This window comes from Malaya genurostris, chromosome 2 (assembly GCF_030247185.1).
Source record: "Malaya genurostris strain Urasoe2022 chromosome 2, Malgen_1.1, whole genome shotgun sequence".
NCBI classification, from domain to species: Eukaryota; Metazoa; Arthropoda; class Insecta; order Diptera; family Culicidae; genus Malaya; species Malaya genurostris.
Window position 1 is genome coordinate 120,772,424 of NC_080571.1, and position 24,665 is coordinate 120,797,088.

The 24,665-nt window shown below is 37.3% G+C and overlaps 1 protein-coding gene across 1 annotated transcript in view; it reads left to right on the forward strand.

Moving 5' to 3' along the window:
• LOC131428788 (uncharacterized) overlaps positions 1–20,202 on the forward strand; it is a 40,241-nt gene extending 20,039 nt beyond the window's left edge. The window contains exons 4-8 of the mRNA XM_058592833.1: positions 18,471–18,824; positions 18,893–19,340; positions 19,403–19,478; positions 19,548–19,632; positions 19,691–20,202. Coding sequence (XP_058448816.1) covers positions 18,471–18,824; positions 18,893–19,340; positions 19,403–19,478; positions 19,548–19,632; positions 19,691–20,133 — 1,406 coding nt within the window. The 3' untranslated portion in view covers positions 20,134–20,202. The remainder of the gene's footprint in view (positions 1–18,470; positions 18,825–18,892; positions 19,341–19,402; positions 19,479–19,547; positions 19,633–19,690) is intronic.
• The last annotated feature ends 4,463 nt before the right edge of the window (positions 20,203–24,665 follow it).

Here is a 24,665-nt window from a genome sequence, read left to right on the forward strand (position 1 = left end):
CACATTTTTATAAAACTTACTGCTGAATTCATCTTTTTGGCAGATCTTGTTAGCTAGAGAATATATAAAACTACTTTGGGACTGCTAGTCCCGGTTTCCGCTTCCGAAAGCACAGATAATTGTGAAGAAAATCTTCAAAAATGGAATTCACTTCGAGTGAATTTTCGAGAAAATTGAGTGTGCATTTTCTCATAGATTGGCACATATTGCCTTGTAGTTCCAGAACCGTAAGTCGAATAAAGATAAAATTCAATAGCGAACTGTTGGACCATAAGACCTTTCATTTGAATCTGAGTTTGTAAAAATCGGTTCAGTCATCTCTAAGAAAGTGACATTTTTTGTCTCATACATACGTACATACATACATACACACACAGACATTTGCTCAGTTCGTTGAAATGAGTCGAATGGTATATGATATTCGGCCCTACAAACCTCGGTTCAAAAGTCGGTATTTACAGTGATTGTATAACCTTTCTATAAGAGAATTAAACAAAAATAAATTTCACTCAAATCAAAAATGGTGTTAATTGTGAATCGACTTAGAATCGATTTTCTCAGTGTTGGATTCGATTGATCGAATTTTGTGCTAAAACGTATTTGCAGTTGGCAGCACCTTCTCAAATGTTAATGACACATTCAGGCAATGTAGAGTTTTTTGCAAAAAGCAAAGTGGAAAAGCAAAAGCGAAGAATGTTGTATTTCTAAAGTTGATTTAGACTGTCTTTGGAAAAAGTTTATCATTTCTTTTCATTTTCTTCAAATCGTTATAATCGGAAAATGACTAATCCTACAAAAAAAAGTGTTTTAGGAAGTTTTTACTCGAAAAACTATTTTTATTACATAGTTCCCAACTTTTAATGTATGAAATGTTGGGAAAGAACATAATGATCTATCTTGGGAAAAAACTTTATCAAATTCTAATATATGTCATTTTAGTAAATCGATTTTGAATTTTTAAAATCAATTTTTTCAGTGTGGGACTCGATTCGAAATTGTCTACAAAAAAAGTAGAAGATTGGAAATATTTTATAATGATAAGCACATATCTTAAATGTGATGCAATAGTGTGCTAAAATTTATAGACGGCATCTCTATCGGCTCTATCTTCTAGTCTTATCTCTAAGTAAGTTTCGGTCTATTTTGTGTTTAACATTATCCAAACCAATTATCCATATCCGAAAATTTGAAGTAAGAATTGAGTCATTTGAGCATCAATGTAAGAATTGATTTGAAATATGAAATCAATGTAAGAATTGATTTGAAATATGAAATCAATGTAAGAATTGATTTGAAATATACGAGGTCTGTTCAAAAAGTTCCCGGATTTTTTTAATTGCGCGCGTCTGGAGAGTCCGGTGGTCAAAATTTTTTTTAATTGTGTTGGTACATATGTCCCTAATGTATGGTGAAATTTTCAGCTGTATTCATTGTTTACATTCTGTCTTGTAGCGGCTGGTGTAGACGTGTTTTTTTGAGCTCGGCGATTTTTATTAGTTTAAACAATGGAAGAATTGAAGAGTCAAAGAATTTGTATTTAATTTTGCGTGAAAAATGAAATATAGTGTAACCAAGTGTGCGAAATGTTACAGAGAGCCTACGGTGAGTCTGCTATGAAAAAACAAGTGTTTACGAGTGGTATAAGCGTTTCCAAGATGGCCGCGAAGACGTTGAAGACGACGAAGGCTCCGGTCGACCCAGCACGTCAATAATCGATGAAAATATGGGAAAAGTGGAAAAAATGATTATGGATGATCGCCGAATCACTATTAGAGAAGTTGCTGATGAAGTTGGCATATCAGTTGGCTCATGCCATCATATTTTTTCAAATGTTTTGGGCATGAAACGAGTGGCAGCAAAATTCGTTCCAAAACTGCTGAATTTTGATAAAAAAAAACAAACGCATTACCATCGCTTCAACCTCCTTATTCACCAGATATCGCTCCGTGTGATTTTTTCCTGTTCCCAAAGTTGAAGAGACCCATGAAAGGACAGCGTTTTTTATCGATTTCAGAGATAAAGGTAGAATCGCTGAGAGTGCTACAGAGCATTACAAAAAGTGACTATCAGGGGTGTTTCGAAGACTGGAAAAAACGCTGGCATAAGTGTATTATATCTAGGGGGATTACTTTGAAGGGAAACATATAGATGTAGACGAATAAATAAATATCTTTTTAGAAAAATGAGAATTCCGGGTACTTTTTGAACAGACCTCGTAAAATAATAAATCTGAAACACCGGACTTAGTTATTTTTTTATGTCACTGTAACTAGAACTTGAATGGATTTAAAATATAAATTAAGTCTACAGTTAATCCAAAAACTAAATCTTAATATCTTAGAATTTCTAATATTTGGTAAAGAACAAAAGCATTCAGATTGGAAACGAATTTCTTTGCAGAGAATATTGATAGTGCAATATAAAGCTCAGTATGACAGCCGTAGACCGTTGAATATAGCACTCAACGTATGCATCAAAGGGTTAAGTGGGTCGTTTAGCTAATCAGTATATCGGTACCCGCCAATTCACCAAGCATGTGGAATTACGGGCTATTCAAATGAATGCTAATGCTATGCTCAACAATCTGGATTGTGCACTCGCAGTCGGGATGCAGTGACAGTGATCGTGTTTAATACATCACGCCTTTATAAATATTTACATCGCCTGGTGTTAAACGATGTATGTAACAGTCATCACTGTTTGTTGATTGATTTACTTTGTTCAGTGATTTGTCGCTGTATGACCTAAGTTGTAGATTCTGCAATATTTAAGTGTAATCTTTAAAACAAAAATTGAATGATGCTCTGTGAGTCCTGCATGACCAACATTGATAATTACAACTGATGGAAACGAATGGTAGTTTTGCATGTTCTTTTTTTAAATTCCGTTCATAGAGGTTACAACCTTATGGTCATTCGACTCTATGCGGGGTTGAAAATCGCATGGTCTGTACAACTATCCAATTGACAGTCATCTGTCAATGAATTTCTGGATATTGAGAAATATTCGGTTTTATTTTACTGACATGATCAGGTAACTTCGAAATGTCATCCCGTTATATATTATTATATATAAACACCCTCGTCATCTTGGAGCCTTAGTAGTGTGCCTTCAAACTTATATTATTAAATGAAATAAAAACTATTATCAATGATTGAATCGCAATAAAAATATTTATACAAATCAATATTGAATCCAGCATAATAAATAAATTAATGTGTCCCTTAGTTTTACGAGTCTCAGTGAAATTTACCGAAAAACTGTAACAGTCCACAACGTTCGTTTATTTACGGATTATTTGTAAGTTTCATCGAACGTCGGTAATGAATGACGAACTAGTCAGTATAATATAAGAGTAACGTAACCGATATTTCAGCAAATGAAACTTTTACTGAACTAATTACTCGATAGTCAGCTGTTTGAAAGTCAGTGAAATTTGACCGACATCCGTAAATATGATTTGGTGTGTATAATTTAGAAATGAAGGCATAAGGGGCATTCCACGCAAAATCAGCAACCCGAATTTTTTATCCATCTAACTATTTTTTTCGGTAAAGAACTCGAACGTTGAATTTTCGAGTTATGGTTTTTCGAAATTTCGCCTTTTTTCAACAGCCTATACTGTAAAATCTAATAATGATAATCGCCCATGACATGAAATGTGCGTCTTTTCCTTAGCTTTCAAATAAGCGATCCCATAAAAGAACCTTTAAAGTTTTTATAATGAAAAAAGTTAAGAATTATGAACAAATAAAAAAAATCAAACTTGGGCCTATTTTTTTTCTTTTTTTGTTGAAAAAAGAAGTCTTAGGGGCTTAACTCAATCTTGGCAAAGTTTCAGAGTGGAAAGATCAATACTTTCGGAGCAGTGAATTTTTCATTTACGACACGCACGCGCGTAGCGTACCGCAGCGAAATTCGCTCGGATACGGGCTTAACAGGCTATCCGTATTATGCCGATCCGACCGATCCGAGCTCTCCGGTGTTGACTTTTTTCTGCTTCGGAGAAAATGATCATGGATTGGACATGGCTGTTGAAAAAAAGCTCTTTTTTGAAAACGCGAAATTTAAAAAAATCATGTTTCGATAATTCCACGTACCAAATTGAAATAAAATATACGTGTCGAATATTCTCGAGTTCTTTACCGAAAAAAATAGTTAGATGAAAAAAAAATTTTTGGGTGGCTGATTTTGCGTGGAATGACCCATAAATAGTTTACAGCTTTGTTGATGGGTTAATTCACAGATTCACATGACAGACACAACGATAAAAAATTGTTGGGAAAAATGTGAACTAAATACCATTGTAAATGTAGACATATTTATACCCAAAATTACAGTTTAAAAATTGAAGCCATGTTGTGTTGATATTTATCTGATGACAAATAAGGATAAAGCTCTTTATATTTAAAGTCAGGAAAAAAATCGCATCGCATATTAAATTCTTTTATAAACATACACAGAGAGAAATAATAAATTTTACACGGCATGTAAATCAATAGTTAGAAAGAAAAGACATGGGTTGAATCGAAATTTTGATTGAAAACCATCACCGATGCAAATTCATATTGATTTCAATGAATAGAATTGTATCTTTCTATCAACACACTATCGATTGAATCATATTGAATAGTACAGAATTGTAAAGTAACTTTATGTTTAATTGCCAGCTCCAAATATGTGCATGAAAATAGAGGTAAATTCACAAAATATTTTTATCTGTGTATCTTTTCAGTTCCTAGCTATTTTGCTAAATTTGTTAGTTTCGATTATTACCGGCAGATACAATATTTCGAATTGCATTTAGCACAAAGCTTTTTAATTGAACAGGCCCAGGTTGGTGGTGCAATGCATAGTACACTGGTCTCACAAGCCAGTTGTCGTATGTTCGAATCTCGACCTCGAAGGGTTCTTAGTGTCAGTAGGATCGTAACACTAGCCATGCAATGATTCTGTACGATATGAATCGGCTGTGAGGTCTGTTGAAACAGAAAGGCCAAATTCCACGGAAGGAATGCAATGCCAGGACTTTGCTTTGCTTTTTTAACTGAAATGTCTTCTGATGAACCTATGTGTTTCTGTGATTTTTTTTAATCAAAAACATATGTGATATGTGCGGAGAGTGGGAGACAGTATCTTTGTGGTGGTGGGTATTTTCATTTTTCCCGGATTTATCATACACTCAGCAAACCAAATATTTTCGCGAAGTAGCTTTCGGAAAAATGGCATTCGGTAAAATAACACACTTTCGTTTTACGATGATAGAACAAAAATGATGTTATTAAGAGAGAAAATCGTTTCGTTGTAGAAATGTGTGGTGGCATAACGCTTTATTGGGAAATGCTTTAATCTTTAAATCGTTGAAACCAAATAAAGCTTGCTTCAGATAGAAATGGAACAAAGACAATTGCCTGTATTTCAGTTATTTATTATTGAATTCAAGATCTTTTTTCTACAAATGTAGCGTTTTCTTCATACTTTTAAGAAAAAATACGGATAAAATTATTCGTCACGGTTTCGAAGGAATTCTCGAATTTTTCCTGTAACATGGCTCATTAGGCGGCGCACACCTTCTTCGCCCATCGTTTTAGCTATCTTATTCCACCAGGTCGTCATCTGATTGATGTCTTTGACAACCTTTCTCTTTGCCTTGGGTATCCTTTTCATGATTGCCCAGTATTTCTCAATAGGGCGGAACTGGGGGCAGTTGGGTGGGTTAAGTTTTTTCGGAACAAACTGGACCCCTTTCTCTGCATACCATTCTTGAACGACTTTGCTGCAATGACAGCTTGCCAAATCTGGCCAAAACATTACGGGATGGTCATGGGATCGAATGAACGGCAAAATTCATTTTTGGAGACACACTTTTTGGTATAGTTCCGATGTCATTGTCTTGTTTGTAACGAAAACTTTCGTTTTTTTGCCACAGCTGCAAATGCCCTGCCAAATCATAAATTTTATTTCAAATTTTTGACCTGGGATTTGCCCGAAGTCAGCCTTGACATAGGTTCCATCGTCCATCAGAAGACACCCGTCGAACTTGGTCAGCACTTGGTCATGTGACGCCAGGTCTGTTTTAAAAGACTCCCTCAGGGCCCGAGGTAGACCATCTGATGTTCCGGTTCGAGATGTGCTGGCGAGTCGGGATATATCATATATGTTACTCATATATAAATTCCTTAAACACATTAATATACAAGTGTAATCTGCGTTAGTTACCCCTGTTCCTCGACTGATGCTAAGAAGAAACCCCACCCACAGGTTCGACACTAACATCCGCCCGAATCTCCCCATCCCTCGTCTGTCCACCATCTTCATTGGAACTAACAAGATCTTTCTGCTGTCACTAAATTTTCTGCTTCCCCCTCCCACGTTTTTTCACCATCTCGATGTCAACTAATTAGATCTTTGTCGTTCTTAGTCATTTTGTTCCCATATCCCCTTTTTACTCTGTTCTCCGTAATATTTACTTCTCTGTATATTTTTTTTTTCATTTTCCTCCGTAACATCATCATCATTGCCCACGGACGGCCGCTGTAGTCTATGAGATGAATATGGGCCCCCCGCCTGGTATTCGTAGCCTGGAGGGTGTCCCCCGCGAACCCACACGGACAGAAAAAAGCGGCTAATACCAAGATACTTACCAACGTGTTACATTCAGTACGCCGGCCGGTGCCGATTGCCAGCTGAAGGCGGGATCTGCCAAAGTCATTACATTATCTTAATATACTATCCTAGTTTTAAGTTATTTGTTAATTAAAATTAGAAAAAGCCCTTGGCATCTTAGAGCTTAAGCAGTGTGCCTTAATAAATTATATAATTGAAAAAAAAAGCACTTGGTCATATAGTTTCCGAGCACGAATTTTGACCACACTATTCTGTTTTATGGTCCGATTTGGCTGTTTGCTAGCTCGATACGACTTGATTCCTTCCCGGAGTCGAGTTCTCCTCACGGTACTATGGGCAGCACCGAATTTTCTGGCCAAATCACGGTCCAACAGATTAGGATTCCTCTTAATCGTCTTCAAAATCTTACCACGCAGTTTCCTGTCGACAGTTCCACTCCGACGATTGGCCTGAGGCTTCCGAATCGCCCTTAATGTTTCCTTATACCGTTTAATAACGCGCCATTCGGTATTTCTGGGCAATTTCAGCTGTTTAGCTAGCCTAGATGCAGACCACAATGGATTTTCCAAATAACTGTGCACAATTTTTCCCCTTCTTTGGGCTTCCATGTTGATTGTTTACAAAGCACAGTCGATTTGCGGAATGTTACAAATCATTCGTGAAGCTGACAAAATTCCCGACACGTGGGCGCCAAGAACTTCCAAATCCGTCCATCAGGAGCGCCACAATGTGAGCAAAAGTTTGTTCCAATTCTAAATGAAACAAGCTTTAATTAGTATATTTTTTAATAATTTTTGAATACATTTAAATGAACTTAGTAAACGAAAAGGTTGATCTCTCGACAATTAATCGCTTTGAGAGCTGACACACAATTTTATAAAATTTTCTGAATGTTTTGGAATGCACAATGAAAATAATTTGCCTCTCCTCATTCTTTCCAATCGATCACGAAGTTCAACTACGTGTGGTCGACTTAGGCTCATCAATTGTGTTTCAGAACAACGATCGCATTTTTTTAAGGTTTCTGACTCTGAGGTAATGTTTTCGTAGGTTTTCATTTCAGCTATTTTGAAAAGACAGAATTTGAGATCATTGGTTGCTAATGCATGTTCAAGACGATTTTCATTACAACGAAAAAATTTTTGCATAGGTGAAGTTAATCATTTTCATCGCACATGCTTCGCTTACTCAAAAAAAATCAGAAAATGGTCATTGCGAAACCGGCAACGACCGAAGGTTGTGCTACTGATGCAGGAAATGCTAGTCTTGTTCTACTTGTTGTCAGATTAAGCTTGAGTAGAATTTGTTCACAATAACACAAATTCTACGTTACAATTTAATGCATAGATGAGGAAGCTCGTGTAACCAAGCCAGGGCCGGTGAAACATGTTAAACCCAGGTGGGTAATTTTTCACACTGCGGAGAACGACCCACTATTTCGAAGTATTTCTCTATTCTGATGGAAATGATATTTATCCTTAAAAAGTGCAGTCGTTTTTTTAAATAAACTATTGATTCTATAAAACTTTTCATGAAACGCGTAAATCAGAAGTTTGAAGAGTTTCCGGTACTAAGTTTTGAAGCAAAATTTCGCATCTAAGGTTTAACCTGGTTTTAAAATCACTGCCAATATTTGTTTTCAATTCAAAGTACCAACCTTCAAAGAACATTTAACATCAATAGCACCACGAACACTTAATCTATCGACATATAAGTGACGTTACTAATTCATTTATGAAAAATGGAAATAACGAATTCCGTGTGTTGCTAGAACATTGCTTTTTTAAGGGAAAAAACGCGCAAGGGCAGCTATAGCTTGAGAAGTGTTTGCCTCACTAGGATCCATTGAAAATAAAGGTTTGTGTTATTCTTATTTTGAACGTGGCTAAATGAAGCAGACAACCGGAAAAAAATTAAGCAAGTTTTGATAATTGTGATGTATGAACGCAAAATCAAAGTTCGTGAGATTAGATATGCTGAGATCGTTAGCAAATGAACTGGAAGTTCTTTTTTTTTTGTACCAAAAACTGAGCATAAAAAAATGCTCACCAAACAGATCTCGAACACGGCCGCTCATAATCAACAAAAGTCTGCCGCAATAAAATGGAATGCGTTGGTATGGAACAGTGGGCGAAACATGGATCCACTACAGGGTCCGGCACTCGAAGTGTAACCAATTAAAAAGGCCATAAATTCAGTTTGGAAAATTACTTTTACTTAATTCAAAGTACAAAATGTGTAAAAATAATACAAAATTCAGAATCAATTCACTTTTGCTCGATATGACCACCTTTTACCTTGACTTGATGACTTGAGAGAGCGAAGGAGTTGCTTCGTTTGGCCGAATGTGACTTGCAGGTATTTTGGCCCACTCGCGGACAATAACTTTTTTCAGCGCCTCGAGACTGGTGTATCTTTTAGTTCGGACTTTGCTCTCCAAAATGGCCCAAAGAGAATAATCCATTGGATTCGCATCTGGTGAATTCGAGAGCCATTCTGTGGACGTGATGAAGTTCGGAACGTTGTTTTTCAGCCATTCTTGGTTCACTCGAGCTTTGTGAGACGGTGCCGAGTCCTGCTGAAACGTCCATGGTCTGCCACCGAGATGTTTGTCTGCCCACGGCTTCAAAGCAACCTCCAGAATACTTTTCCGATAATATGTCGCATTTACCTTGACGCCAGGCTCGATGAAAACGATTGGAGAGCGCCCATCTGCGGTTACAGCGGCCCAAACCATTATCTGTTGCGGGTGCTGCCTCCTGGTGGCCAATCGATGACTCAAATTCTCGTATGAACGGTCGATCAAGTAAACCCTATCGTTTTGAGAGTTTACGAATTGCTCAATTGGAAAAATTTTCTCGTCAGAAAATACAATGTTCGGAATTTTGTATTATTTTTACACATTTTGTACTTTGAACTAAGTAAAAGTAATTTTCCAAACTGAATTTATGGCCTTTTTAATTGGTTACACTTCGAGTGCCGGGCCCTGTATTTTTATCCGGAGTCATATCAGCATTCAGACTGGGAAAGCCATCTGAAAACGTAACAGGTAGCTGGAACAATCATAACATAAGTTTTTTAGATGTTCGAGGTAAAATTAGCATCGACTATCTTGAACAGGAAAGTACCATCAAAAGTGAGTCACCGTTAACCAAGACAATAAGTCAATGAAAACAATGAAAAAATTAAACGAATTGGGCTGCGATCTGTTTCCTCATCTATCTTGTTCACAATTACCTAGCCCCCGCGATTGCTTTGCGGATCAGAAAAGACACGCCAGCGAAAAATTTTTGGCTCGAATAAGACAGTCATCACCGCAAAGGAAGCCGATGTTTAGACCAGTGACAAATCATAGAATGATGGATGAAGGATGGTATTGAAAAATTATGAAAAATGCTAGAACGATTGTATGTCATTTGAAGATGATAATGTTGATGAATAAAAAATATGCCTGCACACGAAATTTTGTTTTTCTGGTTAGTTCCTGGACTGTTTGAACGACGTGTTAACAACTTTTACTTCTTTTCTGAACCACACAGAGTTCAAGTTTATTCGATACAGAATCTTGGTTTGTATGAGTGATTTACTTAAAAGCGAACACACTCTTTGAAACGCAGAAACTTAATGGAAACCGTGAACTTGTATGTATTTGTTAGAATAACCATGACAAAGATTTTCGTTACTAACTTAAGTTCCGATCACCAATTATCTGAAATATGATTTTATAGATATAGATTCATCAATCGAAGTGTAGAAATATTTTTAATGAAGTTTATGTAATGATATGGAAAATAATTAAAAATGATTGAGATATAGATGTTCAAAACCTGAACACTGTTTGTACGGTTTTCAGTATTTTGAATTTGCACACCGGTATAGAAAGCAAAAACGTAGTCATCCGCCCGATTCTCTCGATCCCCGTCCCTGTATACCATCGTTATTGGAACTAACAAGATCTTTTTTTTGTCACTAAGTTTTTCGTTCTCCTTTCCCCCGTCTCTTCACATCTCGATGGCAACTAATTAGATATCTGTCGTATTAAGACATGCTGTTCCCACATCCCCTTTTTACCTCGTTTTCCACAATATTACTTCTCTTTCATTCTCTTCAGTAACATCACCGACAACGGAGAACCACTCCAGTCGATGACCAGGCTGCGCCACCCGCCGAGTCTTCGTAGCCTGATGATTTTTCCCGCGGACCCACACGGACTGAATGATGCGGCTAACATAGATATTTACCAACGCCATCTGGAAGACTCTCATGCTATATTCAATTCACCGGCCACTGCTGATCGCCACCAGAAAGTCGAATTTTCGAGAATCCGCGACCCCGATACGACTATACCTAATGATACTATTCTAGTTTTAAGTTAGTCGTTAATTAAGGTTAGAAAATACTTGGCATCTTAGAGCTTAAGCAGTGTGTCTTAAAATTATATTATATTATTGAATAAAAAAACGTAGTCCTACGTCAAAAGATTTTGAGTGATTTTCTTCATGTGAAGATATAGAAGGTGAGATGTGACAAAGTTCATTTCATCATGCAGAAATCTTTTAGTAACTTAACTTTCACTTTTCACAAGAGGAGTCGACCTTAAAGATCTGCCGGAAAATTCCGATGAAGGTCTTCTACTATTTACTATTCCGGCAAAGCTACCAAAAGTTGTTACTTTCTACTAGCTACTGCATTCTTCTTTTGCCGGTTCGGAATGTAAAGAGTAAAAGCCCTTTATCGGTATTTTCCGGTATCTCAGAGACCCGAGTGATTCGCATTGATGTGATGCTTAAGCTCGGCTCCTTTGCGGAAAGGAAAAAGTTAAGTTACTAAAAGATTTCTGCCTGCTGAAATGACCCTTGTCACGTCTCACCTTTCTGCGGTATATCTTCACAACCTTGCTCTACCTTGAGAACTAGCATTCTATAATTTTGATTTTATTTATTATTCCGAATTACAATAAAAATATTCTTATTATTATGAATAATGCTAATATTTCCATTGTTTTTTGTTCGAAATTTCAGGTGGGTAATTACCCACCTTTGAAATTTTCGGGTGGATAGTGCTACCCACCGTACCCACCTCTTTCACCGGCCCTGATCCAAGCTTCAACAGAGATCCAACAAAGACCCAGCTGAAGATAAGTGGTGAAATACACTGTTTTTTGCGCCCGGATTGGGAAAGGTTGTATGTTCATGTTTTCATTTCTGCTACTTTATTTATAAGTCTTTTTCGAATCTGTTTTTCATTAGATGTTGATGATGATTCTATTAGTTTATTGTGTAATCTCATTTTTTCGATTTATCTCGTGGTGCAACTACGTATAGTTCAATTTAGCCCAGATTTAGATAGATTTTACGCATTTGGAAAGAGCATATCATATACAGTTATTAGATAATTTAGGGGAATTTTTCTGATTCTGCTGAATTTTTGCATTTTTCAACTTTGTAGAGATGTTCGTTTCAAATAAGCAACAGCGATGATAACTTGAGGCTAGTTGAGATTTTATATTTGATATGTTCAGAATTGCTATTTTCTTCAAACAAACCATTTTTACGAAAATGAACGGTATTCACTCTTAGCAATGGGAGTGTGAACAATGAATCCTCGAATTTCAGTTCAATGAGGTTCGAACAAGACTTTAAACAAATGGTTTGATTGACATTTTGGATCAATTTGAAACGACGGAAAAAATAAATGTAGTATAAATGCAATTGAGGATCCGTGTTGAATGCAAATTCCAGAATTCGTATATGAATTATGATCACTATACTGAGAAGCTGTTCGGTGTATCTATTAACAATCTTCTTTCATTCCTTGATCATTGCGCATACAATCAATTATTCTCTCTAAGAATTGTTCACAGACAAATTGCGAACCCACAAAGAGAGTTACCTTATTCAAACATTGTGTTGGTAATATTTGTTTTGTTCGTTAGGACATTGTTTGACTGGTATATAATCATTCTCACAACACTGTCAATGAAGTCTTACAATACAATTATTCAATGCATGAAGCGGAACTAACTAATAACGGTTGTCGCTCAAAATTCGTAATTGAAATATTGCATTCAAGTAAAATGATGTTTTGATAAATTTTTGAAGATCTTATTGTTTCTTGTTTTGAAAATGAAACAATTTCTGTTAGATCATAACAATCACTCCGCCAATGTCTTGAAATCTGAATTCCGTTAATTAAATTTGATGTCTCATTCATCCCCTCCGCCGGTTGTTTAACTGTCCTATGATCAGTGCCGTGAACTTAACCGGCTGTCCACCGAAAAGTTTGTTTTATGCGGTAGCCAACGTTTCGTCTTACCGGTCTATACACATGTACGTCTGATACTTGCTAATTGCTGAACTTGACAATGATAGTGCGGATCTCCAGTGTGTGAGTGCGAAGTGTAAAGTTTGCGATTTGCGATTTGTTTATATAGATTTGCTTAAAATTGTTGCTGGTCGAACGGGTTAGTTTAGTTCCGACGCGGCTACCGATCACGCTAGAACGTTAAGGTTTTTATGCGATTAAAGCAATATGTGATATCGGATTAGTGAATTCAAGTAGTTAACAGAACAAATTAATTCTAGAAACAGAGAGATTGTCACCATCATGTGGATCCTGAAGTTCGTGATTTTTTCCGCACTTATTGTCAGTAGTGTGCATCCTCAAGGTATTACCACACGGAATGATGAAATTATGGCTGACTTTCATGTTGAATTCAAATTGATAAAATTTGCAACGAAGTTGACATTGGAAAACGGTTCAGTGATAGTTATTTCAACATCGGGTTCTAAATTTTTGAATTTGCGATTTTACAAAGAACGAATCAAGTTTTGGGAGGAAAATCTTATAAAATTATTCTCTTGGAATTTGTGAGTAGTTATGCTGTAGTTATTCCATAGAAACCTTTTCTACTCTAATTTTAAAGTATTTTTAAGGCTTTCGAATGACCATTCTGTTTAATATTACTTAACCAAAAAAACCGTTAGAAAAAAAACCTGATTTGAAAAAAAAACACACCAGTCTAATACCATCTTCACTATTAAAACATCCAATAACATCAACTCATCCAGATTTGACCTTCAAAGCTCTTCAAAATGAAATTCAACAATTAATGTGTTGGCCGTTTCGAAAAACGGAATATATTCTTCAAGACATGTCACGATGTCCAAAATGTTCATCTCGTCACAGCGACTGTGAGTGTCAAGATCATTGAAAACCCCAGAAACGGCAAGGTCAAAAATCACGATTTGGCTTTCATTCTGTGGCAAACAACTTCGTTAATTAACTCCTGATGTGTGAGTGGCCAAGTCTACCGTGTTTGGGGGTATTTATTTTTTGGTTCACTAAAAGCCGGTTCGTTTCTTTATCACTTCGGGTTGATGTCTTTCGTGCGTTCTATGTTATGTTTCAGACGCATCGTCGTCGTCGCCGTCGAGGAACATCCGTGTTCGTGTTTACCATTTACGTATATGATACGCACTTCACACAATAGTGGTAGTTCGGTTTGATCCGTTTAGTTTGCAATGACCGTGTTGAATTGCTTTTTAAGGTGTTGGGTTTTCCTCTGATGTGCAGATTTGTGTACACAGTTTGTTTATCACTCAGTTTATGGTGTGTCGTGTATACAAATGTTTAGTCTTTTCTATTTTCACCGTATTTATATTCAAAGGTGGTATTCAATCATCATCTTGATGCGAACAATTAATTGCTTATTTTATTAACCCGATAGTAAATGGGTTTTTATTAACTTGATGATGATGAATGTGGCTAGTTGTATAGCTACCCATAGTTATTAGGTTACGGTTCGAAATCCTTGTTTCGAACAGGTAGATTTGGAGATGAAAGATAAAAATATTATACAGGATTGAAGTCACGCTCCAACCTTGCATTTTCATTTTTCAGAAGCAGGGGTGACAAGTTCTAAAAATATTGGGGGCCTAAAAATCTTTCTAAAGGGGGATCGAAGAGAGTAGAGTAATTATTAAATGTAGGGAAAACATGAAACTATATGTTGATGGTAGAATTTAAAATAAAAAATACAAAGTGTGTATTTTTCACATTCGTGCCAACCTCCTCCAACCATATTTTTCCTCCTTACTTGTGCTTACCCATATGGGACAAAAGAGTGAATTAGAATTACTAGAACTTTAAAATAGTAGAAAAATATTTAAAAAATATGAAAGATTTTTTTATGGAGATTATAGAAAAAAGTGTGATATCATAGAATACCTCTACCAAATGTCTAATATTTATTCCAGTTGCTAAAATTTTTGGGTTACATTATAAATTATAAATAGAAGAAAGTAAACTAATTACTTCTGCTGGGTGTTTCACCTGGTTTCAGAATAGGAATTTCTGTAACATTTTGCCTTCTCTTAGGAAAGAAAATTGACGCCAAACGCTTGTTGAACCTTTTTCCATCATAACCAGCATTCATGTTTCAAAGTTTACTAATGATAGACTTAATTTTATCAAAATTCTTCTCAGTAATGTCATATTGTAACAATACTTGAGTTAATAAACTATAATCATATTCCAGTGTGACATCGTTTTCAATAGAACTTATAACGTTTGAATTAAAATTGTGGAAGCACTCAAACAAGTTGTTCCGGTTCCGATTCCGTCATTTTAAGCAGTCTTTGATATCCTTCTTTGAGGAGTGGAGGTGGTTTTTTATATCCTTAACTATGGATTTTATAGCAGGATCATGAGAACGATGATGTTGCTGTCGACGAAAATTTTTCTGATGCCGAACGCTTTTGATAGGAGAATTGAATTTGTTTTTTGAGGCTGATATATTCCTAGCTTCAATCAACACGACGATCAATAAGTCCCGGGTCTAACTAAAAAATGCTCATTGTTATGGCAAAAATCTACTTTATTGATCAAAATAGTCTCCTTCGACGGTAACCTAACAGTTCGGCTGAAAAGTTCGTATCGTTTAATAGAAACACACATTTTTTTGCCAAAATTCGTTTTTATTATTCAACATAATTGCCATCAGAGGCGATACAGCGATTATAGCGATCTTCCAACTTTTCGATACCATTTTTGTAGTACGATTTGTCCTTTGCCTCAAAATAGGGCTCAGTTTCAGCGATTACCTCTTCATTGCTTCTAAATTTTTTACCAGCGAGAATTCTCTTGAGGTCTGACAACAGGAAAAAGTCACTGGGGGTCAAATCTGGAGAATACGGTGGATGAGGGAGCAATTCGAAGCCCAATTCGTTCAATTTCAGCATGGTTTTTCGTTGTTGTTTTTGATCGATTGTGAGCTCACGCGGCACCCATTTTGCACAAAGCTTTCTCATATCCAAATATTCGTGAATAATATGACCAACACGTTCCTTTGATATCTTTAGGGTGTCAGCTATCTCGATCAACTTCACTTTATGGTCATTGAAAATCATTTTGTGGATTTTTTTCACGTTTTCATCGGTAACAGCCTCTTTTGGACGTCCAATGCGTTCATCGTCTTCGGTGCTCATATGACCAGTACGAAATTTTTCAAACCACTTACGAATTGTTGCTTCGCCCGGTGCAGAGTCTGGATAACACTCATCAAGCCATTTTTTGGTATCGGCGGCACTTTTTTTCATCAAAAAGTAGTGTTTCATCAACACACGTAATTCCCTTTTTTCCATTTTTTTCACAATAACAAAAGTAGCTTCACTCAAAATGCAATATCTCACAAACTAATAATCAGGCAGCTGTCAAATTTATACACGTATCTTTTGAAGGTTGGTACTAACTGAAAATGGTATGGATTTAATTCTAGTGGCGCCCTCTCATAGAAACGATACGAACTTTTCAGCCGATCTGTTAATCTGTCCAGGGCTTCTCTAATACTTCAATACCTTTCATGTAGAACGATTTATCTTTTGCTTCGAAATGAACGTTTGTTTCAGCGACGAGGTTCTGGTTGAAGTAGCATCTCCGTTCTTGGAGTATGTTTTGAAGCCTGCAAACAGGTAGCAGGCCCAATTCATGCAATTTCATAGTAGCTTTAGTTTTGTGTAATCCAACATAGTTTACACATTTTTCTAAAAAATATTTTTGGTCTTGAGCCCCTTAATTGGAATGTTAAATTCCACTGGAATGGCAGTTCGTGTTTTAAAAATAGTATTTTTTATTCTGCCATACATAATCACAGTTTGCTATATCAGTTTACCTTACATAGCTTTTCAATAACAGCATGGCTGTGAGAACATTCATTGTTTGTTAACAAAGCTATCAGTTGTTTGTTTATATTGATTCACGCAGAATTGTCAAGTTTTTGAGAGTGTTTTCACCCGGGCCTGATGGTTGGATAAACCAGCAGGTAACTGGCTGGACCCTTGAGCACTATCTTTAATCGATCATTCGAACAAGGAAAATTTGTATGGAAGCAATCGTTTATGTACCCTGTATTCAAGAATGGTCATAGGTGAATTATCGTGGGATAACCAGTCTCTCTGCTTGTTCGAAATTATTGTCAGTAGAGCTATATTGGACCGAGAAAAAAATTACATCTCATTCGACCGTTACAACAAATTTATTAACATTCACATCTAAATGTATCGCTTGTATGGAAAATAAGGCACAAATGGATGTCATCTACACGGATCTGAAGGCTGCATTTAACAAAATTAATCACAAAATACTTCTGTGTAAATTATCTCGTCTCGCCTTCTCTGCAAAGCTTATGCCTTGGTCAGGCCCGTACCCAGGATTTCGTTTCGGGAGGGGCCCAAAGATAAAAAAGTAATGTTACTGAAGACTGCTTATATAGCTAATTCTCGGTGTGCCTTTTACGGGTGATTTTAACAGACACTTTAAATTTTTCCACTGGAACTGCTATTGTATTACATTATTGTCTGAGACCTTCTAAATAATTATATATCTGTTTTTGATTTCGGGAGAGGCCCGGGCTCTTTGGGCCCCTCTCTGGGTACGTGACTGATCTTGGTTAAGCTCATACCTTTCTAACAGAGTTTTCCGATTGTAACTGGATAGTAACACATCATCGCAATTCACGAACAATTCAGAAGTTCCACAAGGTAGTAATTTGGGACCCTTGCTCTTCACTTTATTTTTCAATGGATGTTACATTTGCTCTGGGAGATGGTTTGGAACTCATTTATGCGGACAACTTGAAATTGTATTTAGTTGTTCGAACTGTGGAGGATTGTCGTAGGCTACAACATCAACTTCAGCTTTTCGTTGACTGGTGTTGCAAAAATAAACTACTCATTAATGTTTTAAAATGCCTGGTAATAACGTTTCATCGGACAATGAATCCTGCAACATTCTGCTACAATATTGGTGGTTCAATCCTGACTAGCGTTAATCAGGTGAGCGACCAGGAGTACAGTTGGATGAAAAATTATCGTTTGATCTGCATCGATCACTTATAATCACTACATTGACGTAATGAATTGGGTTTCATTTGAAAAATCGTTAAGGATTTTAAAGATCCTTATAGTCTGAAGGCGTTGTATTGTTACTGGTCCGGCCAATTCTCGAAAATGCATCAGTGGTTTGGTTGCTTTACCAAATTTCGTGGAATTTGCGAATTGAAAGAGTTCGAAAACGCTTTGTTCGTTTGGTCCTCGACACTTACCATGGCAACACCCCGCAAATCTGCCACCATATACGGAAAGATGTCAACTTTTAGGAACCGATACGTTGCTACGCCGAGAAATTCAACAGGTATTGATCATCGCGAAATTGATAAAAGGAGAGATTGATGGTCCTGAGCTACGTTCCAAAGTCAATTTTCGGATTCTGAACAGAACACTGCGAAATTCAACACTAGTGAGTTAGTAGTTCTATTTATTTGTTTTGATTTTTCCCTCTCATAGCTCAGTCGTGCTACACACCGAACGGTTTAATTGGAGTTTGCCAATCCCTGCAATACTGCCCTTCATTAGTTCGTCTTTATGAGCGTAACCGATCAAGACAAACTATCAACTTTCTGGTAGCTTCTCAACGCAACTGTGGAAATCGAGCGTATGGAGGGTATCCCGTTCTTTGCTGTACCGATGGAGTCGAGTATGAACAAAATCCTTCAACAAGCTCACCTTTCTTTGAGGTGACAACTACTACGACAACAACAACAACTACTCCCAGACCAACGACGTTTGCTCCCATCACTTCTGCTCCCGTACGACTTGCCGATTGTATTGGTCCCGACAATAGGGAAGGATATTGCATTAGTAAGTTACTTGAGACATAAGGAACCATTGTAACTCATTCTAATTTACAAAAAAAATGCATTTTGTAGGTTTGCGAAGCTGTCCGTCACTTCTGTCGGAATTCTTACAACGTCAGAAGGATCCTCAGTATGTAAGATACATCCAACAGTCCAATGCTATTTGCAACTATATTCAGCCGAATGTGTGCTGCCCTCTGGAAACATCTGTGACGAGCGCACCAAATACTCCTCCTCCGACGGCAGCTCCTCCAACTCCGCCTGCACCTATTACAGAGGGACCACCAGTCCCTAAGAACAATGACGTTATCCGGCTGCCCACGCCCAGTGATGGATGCGGTTACAGTAAGGTTGAACATACTCGGGTAGTCGGAGGTGTCCCGGCTGCGTTGAACGGGTGGCCTTGGATGGCATTAATAGGATACAAAAATACTCTCGGGGAGGTATCGTTCAAATGCGGAGGGTCCCTGATTACCAAACGACATGTTCTGACGGCTGCCCATTGTATTCGAAAGGATCTGTAAGTGACTTTTATCGATAGTTACAATGTGATAAAAACTACTAATATGTCAATTCATTCAGTTCTTCTGTTCGGCTTGGTGAACATGACACATCGACTGATACTGAAACTAATCATATCGACATTCCAGTTGTGAAGGTGAGTAATGCAATGAACTCAGCTTACTTGGCTTGAAACAGTCGATAATTTTTCATTTATCCATGTCAGATCGAAACGTACCCTCAGTACGACAAGAAGGACGGTCATTCTGATTTGGCGGTTCTTTATCTTGGACAGGATGTTTCATTCAGCGGTAATACAATCATTCCACCTTGAACCGAGTAATTACGATATCGCTTATTATATTGTAGATGCTATTCGTCCGATTTGTCTCCCCATCGGTGATCCAGTGCGAAGTCGGAATCTAGAAGGTCTGACGCCATTTGTAGCTGGCTGGGGACGAACTCAAGAAGGTGGAAAGTCAGCTACCGTACTGCAAGAGCTTCAGATCCCCATAATATCGAATACGCAGTGCCAAGGATTGTATGCTAAGATAGGAAAATCATTTTCGACTAAGCAATTCGATAACGCTGTACTATGCGCTGGTGTATTGGAGGGTGGTCAGGATTCTTGTCAAGGGGACAGCGGCGGACCGCTGATGATGCCGCAGCGCCGTGGTGTAGATTTTGACTATTATCAGGTTGGCATAGTTTCCTATGGAATAGGATGTGCACGTGCCGAGGTCCCTGGTGTTTATACTCGAGTGACCACGTTTGTGGATTGGATCGAACAAAAAGTCAGTGAACCAGTGTGATGGAAAAGTTTGTTGTTTACTCGGGTTTATTCATAATATGAAATAGAATAAATAATTGGTTTGATGTTATTTATTATTGTTTCATTTGAGAAAATCTATTGGGAAGTATTTGTATTCGTGAAAATATATTTTCGTAGTTTGAACTTGCCGCTTCCATAAAATATTGGGAGGACACAAAAATTATTACTACAGATACTTGTCCCGGATTGGCGGTTCAATGCATAGGGCACTGGTCTTACAATCCAGTAGTCGTATGTTCAAGCCCCGACCTACGAAGGATTCGTAGTGTTAGTAGAATCGTAGCACCATCCATGCAATGGTTCTGTACACTCTGAATCGGTTCTGAATTGTCATCTGCATACAATTGGCTTGAAGCCGAAATTTTTGGTTCTTTTGGTTCTAGTTCGGTGTCAAATGCTGTGTTTAAGCATATATTGTTGACAACAACGCCACCAAAACAAAATGCGTCGGTTTCAGGAACCAGCTTCCATAGCAGGGGGGGTGGTTGAAACAGAAGGGCAAATTCCACTACAGGAATGTAATGCCAAGGCTTTGCTTTTAACAGTTCATTGAACTTTGCAATATATAAAGCATTATAATAAAGGAAACGTATAGCACATTTCACATTATAGTAAATTAGTTTAACAATTTTAGCAACTCAGATAAGAAATATGAAGGATTACGGAGACGAACTACGAGGATAACAGAAAAAAGTGTTATATCATAAGATATTTCTAGCAATTTTTCTAATATTTATTCTAGTTGCCAAAATATTGAGGGAGTAAGGCCACTCCAATAAATCTTTTGGTGTGGCAAAAAGTGCTTTGCCTGCCCATGGTTGTCGCGCCTGCTGAAAGCTATGTTTAGGATCATAGTTTGGTAGTCTGTCACTAAAAAATGATTATACGAGGTCTGTTCAAAAAGTACCCGGAATTCTCATTTTTCTAAAAAAATATTTATTTATTCGTCTACATCTATATGGTCCCCTTCAAAGTAATCCCCTCTAGATATAATATAGTCACTTTTTGTAATGCTCTGTAGCACTCTCAGCGATTCTGCCTTTATCTCTTCAATCGATGAAAAACGCTGTCCTTTCATGGGTCTCTTCAACTTTGGGAACAGGAAAAAATCACACGGAGCGATATCTGGTGAATAAGGAGGTTAGGGCATGATTAAAGTCTTGTTTTTAGCCAAAAAATCACGATCAAAATTCAGCAGTTTTGGAACGAATTTTGCTGCCACTCGTTTCAATCCCAAAACATTTGAAAAAATATGATGGCATGAGCCAACTGATATGCCAACTTAATCAGCAACTTCTCTAATAGTGATTCGGCGATCATCCATAATCATTTTTTCCACTTTTCCCACATTTTCATCGATTATTGACGTGCTGGGTCGACCGGAGCGTTCGTCGTCTTCAACGTCTTCGTGGCCATCTTGGAAACGCTTATACCACTCGTAAACACTTGTTTTTTTCATAGCAGACTCACCGTAGGCTCTCTGTAACATTTCGCACACTTGGTTACACTTTATTTCATTTTTCACGCAAAATTTAATACAAATTCTTTGACTCTTCAATTCTTCCATCGTTTAAACTAACAAAAATCGCCGAGCTCAAAAAAACACGTCTACACCAGCCGCTACAAGACAGAATGTAAACAATGAATACAGCTGAAAATTTCACCATACATTAGGGACATATGTACCAACACAATAAAAAAAAAATTTACCACCGGACTCTCCAGACGCGCGCAATTAAAAAATTCCGGGAACTTTTTGAACAGACCTCGTATTCGTTAGGCATCATTTATGTGGTTTGGACTGATTTGATCAGATGGTATATTATCATATTCACATATCAAAAAATAATAATAAATATCCACGTAAAAATAAATGACCCTTCAGTAGCCTCACTACTGAACTGTATTTTCTCTAACGAAACTCATACGAATCAATAAAATTATTTTCGGTAAATCATTCGAAATTGATGAGAATTACTTGTATAGAAAATAAAAATTGAAAGCATCTGAAACGATCTTTCTCACAAAAGTCGTGTGATCCGTGCTGTATGAATGCCATAAATGTCTTATTTGAGCCAATGTGTTACGCCTTTTTACAACTCACAACTAATTTATCAGAAATTCGATCAAAATCATGCATTGTTTTAAAGGATCTAAATGGTGCATTTGCTTCGAATTTTCATCGGTTCATTGGTGTACCAAGCATTCGACTCCGTATAGCTCGGTCCAAAGCCGTCCGTCGCCAACTACTCGAATCACCGTTACCTACATTCTAAATCACTCTATTCTTGATCGATTCCCCTGACTTGTTTTGCTCGTCTTCTCTTTGTGCATACCAGATCAAATTCCGGAACAATTTATACTTGGTCGTGGTCGTAATTCATTATCCTTACTGTATTGAGTATACGTTTCCAACAAACAACACCGATCCTTCATACCTTCAGGTTTTTCTTATGTGTTCTTTAGTTCGCCATCTTAATGTTACATGTCATAATATCAACGTCGTCAGCGGAACCAAAAAGCTGTTCTACTCACACCTTCCAAATCAGTATTCAACAAAATATATGAAAGTCCATCTTTGTGATATAGTCCTCGTGTGATATAGGGACTCGAGAGCACTTCAAATACTGCAACAACGCCACTCTATCCATTGACCTATCCATGACCTATCGTGTTCAGCACACCGTATTCGCTCATAATCAGCCGTAGCTGACCTCAATCGATTGCGTCGTATGCTTTGAAGTCAATTAATAAGTGGTGCTAAGATGCGTTGTATTCGCAACACTTCCTGAGTACAGGTCGGATCGCGAATAAGTGATCCTACGAGGTCCGGCGCCAGGAAATTCCTATTGGTATGACTCTTCGAATTTCTCATTTATTGAAGAAGACAAAGAGTTTTGGAGATTACTATGTTGACGTCGTTAATCAATGTAATTGTGCTAAATTTCCAGTCCAGCTAATCACCCAGATTTGTATTTACACTACTATGCAAAAGTTTGAATACAGTTGAAAAAATAAACCTGGTCTTATATCCCTATACCCCGGAATCGGAAATGACAAGCAATTAATCTTCGAACTGGACTCACATCTCAAGAACGAGCCTTGGTTCAACCTGCTCTCAGAAAACTGAGCGAAGAGAAAAAATCGCTTTGTCGGATACGTCACTTATACCGTTACATATCCGGAAAAGCAAGTGATTTGATTCACATCCCAAGAATAGACTTGATTCACATCTCAAGAATAGATTTCAAATGAGCCATAATTTTACATTTGATCAGCATCTAACAAGGAGAAAAGCTTGAAAAAATGACATACGAATACAACTATGAAATGAAACCTGCCAAAAAGCTACCGCAGAGACGGGGCTCGAACCCGTCGCTAACTCCTATCCAGAAAAATGGTGTGTTTCACAAGCAGCGCAGCAGTTCCAGCGATTTCCTAACCATGCTTATTGAAGGTTTTGTCCTTGGCCTTAAAACAGACTTCAGTTGCAGCGATAACTTTCACGTCCGAACCAAGTCTCAATTGCTTGCATATGGTGCTATAGCATCGGTGCACTTGTTGAATTTTTCTTCTCGACAACTGCTGGCATTCGCGTCATATCAGCCATTCCTAGATGTCCATTAGCGTAGGACAAGGTTGTATAAAAAATGAAAAGGTTTATTTTCTCGCTCCACCGAACTTTTCGCGTACTTTTTAAATCCTATAAGAACAATGCAAAATTTTTGCTCGATCGGAGAAATTTTATTTTTGCGTCTGAGATTTGAAATTTGTATGGGATTTAGTAAAATATAGTTTCACCAATCGAATGGTTTTTATGGGACTTAAAAGGAACACGAAAAGTTTAGTAGAGCTGAAATCAGAATTTTTCCCGCCCTAATGTCGATGAACCTAGTGCGATCTGTTTCTGTGTTACTTATGCCGGACCTCAACAGTCGCCACACCAAGCTGCTTTCTCATGCATTTCCATTTGTTGCTCATATGATTTGATTGTTTAGTTAGATTGTTCATTGTCGAGATAAGCCTACTTATGATATGAAAACTGTAGGCAAACTGAAATCGTACAGTGTTTATAGTAGCAACAAACCTGAACGTAGCTTCGGACGCATGAGCGTTTGGAATCGGTACTTTACATATTTTTGTTAAGAAAAAGTAAAGCCTAAATCTTGTTCAAAATTTAAAGGGAAAATTGTATGGCCGTCGTTCCCGGGTCTCGCACAAGACCTAACTTCAAATGCTGGGGTTTATTGATCTAATTAAAAAATTTCTCTTGCATATCCGAATTGTTACGAATGTTAGAGTGAGGGCATAAAAATGTAAATAAAAAAAATGTGCTGATCGATAGTTACTTTCATATTTATTTAATAGGATATAAAAATCTTACATGGTAATGAAACAGAGTTTTACGTTCATTACGTTTATTATATTATGATCAATGGTATACGTTTTTTTCATTCGACAAAAGTATTTACAACGAAGCTTTCATAAATTCAAGTATTTCTGAAACAATAG